The 9,129-nt window shown below is 45.8% G+C and overlaps 1 protein-coding gene across 3 annotated transcripts in view; it reads left to right on the top strand.

The window, feature by feature from the left end:
• Window positions 1-8,581, top strand: part of LOC110529180 (serine/threonine-protein phosphatase 4 regulatory subunit 3) — a 28,255-nt gene extending 19,674 nt beyond the window's left edge. For 2 of the 3 annotated variants that reach the window (XM_036984738.1, XM_036984736.1), the window contains exons 12-15: window positions 64-206; window positions 3,485-3,699; window positions 3,980-4,194; window positions 7,292-8,581. In XM_036984738.1, coding sequence (XP_036840633.1) covers window positions 64-206; window positions 3,485-3,699; window positions 3,980-4,194; window positions 7,292-7,411 — 693 coding nt within the window. In that variant the 3' untranslated portion in view covers window positions 7,412-8,581. The remainder of the gene's footprint in view (window positions 1-63; window positions 207-3,484; window positions 3,700-3,979; window positions 4,195-7,291) is intronic. The other variant, XM_036984737.1, reaches the window with a different exon arrangement.
• The last annotated feature ends 548 nt before the right edge of the window (window positions 8,582-9,129 follow it).

Consider the following 9,129-nt stretch of genomic DNA (forward strand, 5'->3'; position numbering starts at 1 on the left):
CCTTCCTCCTCTCCCTTCCTCCCTCTCTCTCTTTCTCCCTTTATACTCTCCCGTTCCCCCCAGGAGGATGTGAAGTCCCTGACGGCCCACATAGTGGAGAACTACTGGAAGGCTCTGGAGGACGTGAACTATGTGCAGACCTTTAAAGGACTGAAGCTGCGCTACGAACAGCAGAGGGAGAGGCAGGACAACCCCAAACTGGACAGGTAATATATTGACAACCCCAACCTGGACAGGTAATATATTGACAACCCCAACCTGGACAGGTAATATATTGACAACCCCAAACTGGACAGGTAATATATTGACAACCCCAAACTGGACAGGTGGTTATATATTGACAACCCCAAACTGGACAGGTAATATATTGACAACCCCAACCTGGACAGGTAATATATTGACAACCCCAACCTGGACAGGTAATATATTGACAACCCCAACCTGGACAGGTAATATATTGACAACCCCAACCTGGACAGGTAATATATTGACAACCCCAACCTGGACAGGTAATATATTGACAACCCCAACCTGGACAGGTAATATATTGACAACCCCAACCTGGACAGGTAATATATTGACAACCCCAACCTGGACAGGTAATATATTGACAACCCCAAACTGGACAGGTGATATATTGACAACCCCAACCTGGACAGGTAATATATTGACAACCCCAAACTGGACGGGTAATATATTGACAACCGCAACCTGGACGGGTAATATATTGACAACCCCAACCTGGACAGGTAATATATTGACAACCCCAACCTGGACAGGTAATATATTGACAACCCCAACCTGGACAGGTAATATATTGACAACCCCAACCTGGACAGGTAATATATTGACAACCCCAACCTGGACAGGTAATATATTGACAACCCCAAACTGGACGGGTAATATATTGACAACCCCAACCTGGACGGGTAATATATTGACAACCCCAACCTGGACAGGTAATATATTGACAACCCCAACCTGGACAGGTAATATATTGACAACCCCAACCTGGACAGGTAATATATTGACAACCCCAACCTGGACAGGTAATATATTGACAACCCCAACCTGGACAGGTAATATATTGACAACCCCAACCTGGACAGGTAATATATTGACAACCCCAACCTGGACAGGTAATATATTGACAACCCCAACCTGGACAGGTAATATATTGACAACCCCAACCTGGACAGGTAATATATTGACAACCCCAACCTGGACAGGTAATATATTGACAACCCCAACCTGGACAGGTAATATATTGACAACCCCAACCTGGACAGGTAATATATTGACAACCCCAAACTGGACAGGTAATATATTGACAACCCCAACCTGGACAGGTAATATATTGACAACCCCAAACTGGACAGGTGATATATTGACAACCCCAACCTGGACAGGTAATATATTGACAACCCCAACCTGGACAGGTAATATATTGACAACCCCAACCTGGACAGGTAATATATTGACAACCCCAAACTGGACAGGTAATATATTGACAACCCCAAACTGGACGGGTAATATTGTTTTTGTGTATGTTTGTCATGTGTCAATTGTTTTTACAATGTGGTGCAAAAAGATTTCCCGATCCGGGATAAATCAAATCAAATCAAATTTTATTTGTCACATACACATGGTTAGCGGATGTTAATGCGAGTGTAGCGAAATGCTTGTGCTTCTAGTTCCGACAATGCAGTAATAACCAACAAGTAATCTAACTAACAATTCCAAAACTACTGTCTTGTACACAGTGTAAGGGGATAAAGAATATGTACATAAGGATATATGAATGAGTGATGGTACAGAGCAGCATAGGCAAGATACAGTAGATGGTATCGAGTACAGTATATACATATGAGATGAGTATGTAAACAAAGTGGCATAGTTAAAGTGGCTAGTGATACATGTATTACATAAGGATACAGTCGATGATATAGTGTACAGTATATACGTATGCATATGAGATGAATAATGTAGGGTAAGTAACATTATATAAGGTAGCATTGTTTAAAGTGGCTAGTGATATATTTACATCATTTCCCATCAATTCCCATTATTAAAGTGGCTGGAGTTGAGTCAGTGTCAGTGTGTTGGCAGCAGCCACTCAATGTTAGTGGTGGCTGTTTAACAGTCGGATGGCCTTGAGATAGAAGCTGTTTTTCAGTCTCTCGGTCCCAGCTTTGATGCACCTGTACTGACCTCGCCTTCTGGATGATAGCGGGGTGAACAGGCAGTGGCTCGGGTGGTTGATGTCCTTGATGATCTTTATGGCCTTCCTGTGACATCGGGTGGTGTAGGTGTCCTGGAGGGCAGGTAGTTTGCCCCCGGTGATGCGTTGTGCAGACCTCACCACCCTCTGGAGAGCCTTACGGTTGAGGGCGGAGCAGTTGCCGTACCAGGCGGTGATACAGCCCGCCAGGATGCTCTCGATTGTGCATCTGTAGAAGTTTGTGAGTGCTTTTGGTGACAAGCCGAATTTCTTCAGCCTCCTGAGGTTGAAGAGGCGCTGCTGCGCCTTCTTCACAATGCTGTCTGTGTGTATGGACCAATTCAGTTTGTCTGTGATGTGTATGCCGAGGAACTTAAAACTCGCTACCCTCTCCACTACTGTTCCATCGATGTGGATAGGGGGGTGTTCCCTCTGCTGTTTCCTGAAGTCCACAATCATCTCCTTAGTTTTGTTGACGTTGAGTGTGAGGTTATTTTCCTGACACCACACTCCGAGGGCCCTCACCTCCTCCCTGTAGGCCGTCTCGTCGTTGTTGGTAATCAAGCCTACCACTGTCGTGTCGGATAGTAAAGACTACTGTAATATGTAGGGAGGGGGATGGATTGATGGAAGGTGGGTGGATGAATGATCGAATGGATGGAAGGAAGGACAGTGGAATCAAAATTCTGCTAGTGATGTTTGGAGTTGGTGTTCATTCTAGCTGTGGTTGTTTGGGAATGACTACCGTTAGCTACAGGGTGAGTGAGTGGTTGTCTTTGGCTTTGAAGGATTCCCATTGGCTAGTGCTGCGATCTTCTTTTGACTCGATCTAATGTCAAACGTTGATAAAGATGTCAGAGTTCAGATATGTGATTTTTTTAGCACTACCCACTGACTGTTTAAACTACTGCACGCGACATGGTACAATGTGCCATCAAATCAGCACAATCTTTTTCATTTTTTTCAAATTGCCGCCATCTTGGATGTAAAATTGGGATCATGCATATTTTGCTAATGACCATACAAGAAAAGAGTAAAGGAGAGCACTGTACACTACAGAGAACTTAACAAATGTGGAATTTGTGATAAGTGCATGGGGGGCCGCTATATTTATGCCCCTCCACTATTGACTTTACCAATAGTTTGACCATTTTTACAGTTTGGAATCTGCCGGTTCTTTATTGATTGCTATTCATTATGTATCTGTAAAAAAGCTCTACAGTCATGGTCAGATTTAACCGTTGGTCACCTCCCCTCACACAGCATGAGGTCGATCCTGAGGAACCACAGGTTCCGCCGGGACGCGCGGACGTTGGATGACGACGAGGAGATGTGGTTCAACGCGGACGAGGACGAGCTGGAGGACGGCGAGGCGGTGGTGCCCCCCTCGGACAACAAGACCACCAAGAGTAGCGGCGGCGCCGGCGAGAACGAAGACCTCATGGACCCCATCAGCAAGTTCATGGAGAGGAAGAAACGTAAGTCGCAGGGAAAGAATGCATGAATTCCTGGCAAAACATGTATTTGACCCAGGCCAGTTATGTGAAATATATTTTTTAGTTACGCGTGGATTAGCTTGGAATTTGTACTTATTATTCAATTGGTTCTCTTACTGTGAGTTAACTAAATGTAAGCGCAGCTCATTCATTCGAAAGTATCTGACATACTCTTATGTACTGAGAAGAAAGTAAGTTGTGTCTTTAAAAATGGTCAAACTGACTTCCTACAACTGTCTATCTCGGTCTCTCCACCCCACAGTGAAAGACTCAGACGAGAAGGAAGTTCTGGGCAAGTCCAGTAGTCTGTCGGGCCGCCAAAGCCCCAGCTTCAAGCTGTCCTTCTCCGGCTCCACTACCAAGACCAGCCTGTCCAGCCCGCCTCCCTCCGCCTCGTTGCACCCCGGCTCGCCAGGCTCCCCAGGATCACCAGGATCAGGGGCCAAGGGCTCGCCCCCGACCGCAGTCACCACAAAGGTGGGTAGTAGTACCTAACCCACGGGGACCTGAATTGTGTTCATTAAGGCCCGTAAGAACAGAAAACATTTCAAATGTTTTCCCGATGGAAAATGAAAATGTCTTATTGGACAAGTCCAGGGAACCCTGCCAGTTTGTCAGTTGTCTTCGTTCTGTGTCTAGTAATGGGGTGATTTGTTTTTGGGCTTGTTTTAGTAGTTTAGGTCTTACAGAAGACAGGGATAGTTTACCCATAATAGAGAATTGACATTTGTTTCCTTACCTTGAACGCAGTCTGGAGAAGGACAGACTGCAATCCACTCTTTGGGTTTGTTTACAGAGCCACTACCAACAACCGCTGACTTTTACCAGTAGTCAATTTACCCCAAATTAGCAGGTGCAGTGTATGCTAGCTTTGCACAGTCTGATGCCGGAGTCTTGCTGCTGTTATAGGTGGCCATTTTGAGTCATGTCCACATTGTACAAAATATTATTTGTGTGGTGTTGGGGGCTCATTAACATATTTGCCAGCATTCTATGTTAGTTGTTGGAGTTGTTGCGTCCTGTATGTAGATTGGTTACTCCAAGATATGTGGCCTGTAATATGCAATGGTAATAAACGTAATTGTTCCAATAGGGAATAAGTCCTCTGGATGGGAATCAGATATCAGTCTGTGGTCCCCAAGAAAGTAGCTTGCGGTCCAGATGTGGCCCCTGGGCCTTGTGTTGAGTAGAGTTAGTAGGTAAAGACTTTAGTGGAGCTATTTAGTTTTCCTGAGGAGCAGATCTGAATAGATTATCTCTACCCCTTCTCTCGCTTTCTCTCTCTCCATCTCTCGCTTTCTCTCTCTCCATCTCTCGCTTTCTCTCTCTCCATCTCTCGCTTTCTCTCTCTCCATCTCTCGCTTTCTCTCTCTCCATCTCTCGCTTTCTCTCTCTCCATCTCTCGCTTTCTCTCTCTCCATCTCTCGCTTTCTCTCTCTCCATCTCTCGCTTTTTCTCTCTCTCCATCTCTCGCTTTTTCTCTCTCTCCATCTCTCGCTTTTTCTCTCTCTCCATCTCTCGCTTTTTCTCTCTCCATCTCTCGCCTTTTCTCTCTCTCCATCTCTCGCCTTTTCTCGCTCTCCATCTCTCGCCTTTTCTCGCTCTCCATCTCTCGCCTTTTCTCGCTCTCCATCTCTCGCCTTTTCTCTCTCTCCATCTCTCGCCTTTTCTCTCTCTCCATCTCTCGCCTTTTCTCTCTCTCCATCTCTCGCCTTTTCTCTCTCTCCATCTCTCGCCTTTTCTCTCTCTCCATCTCTCGCCTTTTCTCTCTCTCCATCTCTCGCCTTTTCTCTCTCTCCATCTCTCGCCTTTTCTCTCTCTCCATCTCTCGCCTTTTCTCTCTCTCCATCTCTCGCCTTTTCTCTCTCTCCATCTCTCGCCTTTTCTCTCTCTCCATCTCTCGCCTTTTCTCTCTCTCCATCTCTCGCGCTTTCTCTCTCTCTCCATCTCTCGCGCTTTCTCTCTCTCTCCATCTCTCGCTTTCTCTCTCTCTCCATCTCTCGCTTTCTCTCTCTCCATCTCTCGCTTTCTCTCTCTCCATCTCTCGCCTTTTCTTTCTCTCTCTCCATCTCTCGCTTTCTCTCTCTCTCCATCTCTCGCCTTTTCTTTCTCTCTCTCCATCTCTCGCTTTTTCTCTCTCTCTCTCCATCTCTCGCTTTTTCTCTCTCTCTCTCCATCTCTCGCTTTTTCTCTCTCTCTCTCCATCTCTCGCTTTTTCTCTCTCTCCATCTCTCGCGCTTTCTCTCTCTCCATCTCTCGCTTTCTCTCTCTCTCCATCTCTCGCTTTCTCTCTCTCTCCATCTCTCGCTTTCTCTCTCTCTCCATCTCTCGCTTTCTCTCTCTCTCTCCATCTCTCGCTTTCTCTCTCTCTCTCCATCTCTCGCTTTCTCTCTCTCTCTCCATCTCTCGCTTTCTCTCTCTCTCTCCATCTCTCGCTTTCTCTCTCTCTCCATCTCTCGCTTTCTCTCTCTCTCTCCATCTCTCGCTTTCTCTCTCTCTCTCCATCTCTCGCTTTCTCTCTCTCTCTCCATCTCTCGCTTTCTCTCTCTCTCTCCATCTCTCGCTTTCTCTCTCTCTCTCCATCTCTCGCTTTCTCTCTCTCTCCATCTCTCGCTTTCTCTCTCTCTCCATCTCTCGCTTTCTCTCTCTCTCTCCATCTCTCGCTTTCTCTCTCTCTCTCCATCTCTCGCTTTCTCTCTCTCTCTCCATCTCTCGCTTTCTCTCTCTCTCTCCATCTCTCGCTTTCTCTCTCTCTCTCCATCTCTCGCTTTCTCTCTCTCTCTCCATCTCTCGCTTTCTCTCTCTCTCTCCATCTCTCGCTTTCTCTCTCTCTCTCCATCTCTCGCTTTCTCTCTCTCTCTCCATCTCTCGCTTTCTCTCTCTCTCTCCATCTCTCGCTTTCTCTCTCTCTCTCCATCTCTCGCTTTCTCTCTCTCTCCATCTCTCGCTTTCTCTCTCTCTCTCCATCTCTCGCTTTCTCTCTCTCTCTCCATCTCTCGCTTTCTCTCTCTCTCTCCATCTCTCGCTTTCTCTCTCTCTCTCCATCTCTCGCTTTCTCTCTCTCTCTCCATCTCTCGCTTTCTCTCTCTCTCTCTCCATCTCTCGCTTTCTCTCTCTCTCTCTCTCTCCATCTCTCGCTTTCTCTCTCTCTCTCTCTCTCTCCATCTCTCGCTTTCTCTCTCTCTCTCTCTCTCCATCTCTCGCTTTCTCTCTCTCTCTCTCTCTCCATCTCTCGCTTTCTCCATCTCTCTCTCTCTCCATCTCTCGCTTTCTCCATCTCTCTCTCTCTCCATCTCTCGCTTTCTCCATCTCTCTCTCTCCATCTCTCGCTTTCTCCATCTCTCTCTCTCTCCATCTCTCGCTTTCTCCATCTCTCTCTCTCTCCATCTCTCGCTTTCTCCATCTCTCTCTCTCTCCATCTCTCGCTTTCTCCATCTCTCTCTCTCTCCATCTCTCGCTTTCTCCATCTCTCTCTCTCTCCATCTCTCGCTTTCTCCATCTCTCTCTCTCTCCATCTCTCGCTTTCTCCATCTCTCTCTCTCTCTCTCCAACTCTCGCTTTCTCGCTTTCTCAGGGAGGTCTGGTGGGTCTGGTGGACTACCCCGACGACGACGAGGAAGACGAAGAGGATGTGAGCGGCGAGAGTAAAGAGGAGACTCCTCCCCTGTCCAAGAAGTCCAAGCTGAGCTCCTAAAAATAATAATAATAATAATAAAATAAAAAAAAAACGTTAATGTTGTTGTTCTCTCTCGCTCCGAGCGCCAGACTATTTCCCACCGATCCCACGATAGGCACAGAAACTAACAACAACTGTTAAAACCATGAATGACTTCACCCCCTTGGTTTTTTTTAATGGGGGCTCTTGTTGAGGAGCGGACTATGAATGGAAACGCGTCTCCTCGGACTAATCCCAATATACAAGTGCCAATCGGGAGGCCGCGGAGCTAGGAGCAAACGCAGCGAACGAATGGACGAGAGAGGAAGGTGTGGAGAAATGACCATCTCCAATATTACCGTCAGATGAAAGAAGCAGACTGACGATAAATAATTAAATAAAGCTAAAATACCGGAAAAGTAGACACATTTATCCACACACACACACTCGCATACAAACTAAAACCCCAAAGAGCTTGCTGGCTCAGACCATGACCCACTGCCCCACCCCCAACCCCCCACTCAGGGAAGGACATCGCAACGACCCCCAAAATGGGGCCGGCCAATCCAGACGCAGAACCACCACTCACCCCCTACGCTGACTCCTCCTTCATCCAGCTCCTTTTTTTTCTCTCTCCTCCCTCCGCTACATTTCCCCCCTTTTTCTCTCCGTTTTTTTTGTTTGTTTTTACATTGTTTTTTTAAAGAAGTTAGTTTCTAGGACCAGACGGGAGACGGCAGACACCGGCGCGGCGAAAATGCTGTCTGTTTTTTTTTCGTTTTGATGATGTCATTGTAGTCGTTCAGAGGGAAGTTCTTCCTCTTGATTCGAAAAAAGACAGATTTCTTATTTTGTCTTTTTACTCTCTTTTTGTCTCTGTCTCTCTCTCGCTCTCTCGTTCTCTCTCTCTCCCCCCTCTCCTGTTTTTGTAAACAACCCAGCCTTTACATGTTCAGGACATTTTCAGTCGCACTTGAACAGGTTTTTAAAGACCTCAGTAGGTTGAGCTAGTTTGACCCTTTTTTGCCCTTTGAAACTGCAGATTTTTTGGGAAAAAGAATTTGTAATCCCGTCTTGATTAAAGATTGAGTGGAATTGTAGATGTGATCAATTTTGTCATATCTTCGCTTCTTTTTTGTTTTCTTTTACATAAGTGTATACTTAGTTGTTCAGAAATATTTGGGACCATTAAAAATTATCTTTGCTGTATGATGTCCTACTACCTTTTGTGATGGCGACTCGCAAGACTGAATTGTGTTATCTCTGCACTCCTATGTGGCTGTAGCCTGGTCCCAGATCTGTTTGTGCCGTCTTGCCAACTCCTATAGGGGTTTGACAATGACCACAGGACTTGGCAAAGCAAACAGAGCTGGGACCAGGCTCATGTTTAAATGTTCTCTAGTTGCTTTTCACCTGACACGTCAAACATTTTTTTGGGCAGGGGTTTTATTTTTAATTTCTTTATTTAACTAGGCAAGTCAGTTAACAAATTCTTAGTTACAATGACGGCCTACCAAAAGGCAAAAGGCCTCCTGCGGGGACGGGGGCTGGGATTAAAAATACAAAATTAATCAAATATAATTATAGGACCCAAACTGTTGTTGAAAAGTCTAGTGGGATATTGTTTTACTGTGAATGGGAACTTTTTATACTTTAAACCTATTTCTAACAATTTTGTAATCGTTTGAAGCTGACCTCATCATTGATCAGTTCTAAATATTGACATGGGTAAACCTCAGTCAGTGCACACATTCAAC

This window comes from Oncorhynchus mykiss, chromosome 8 (genome assembly GCF_013265735.2).
Source record: "Oncorhynchus mykiss isolate Arlee chromosome 8, USDA_OmykA_1.1, whole genome shotgun sequence".
Lineage (NCBI taxonomy): Eukaryota > Metazoa > Chordata > Actinopteri > Salmoniformes > Salmonidae > Oncorhynchus > Oncorhynchus mykiss.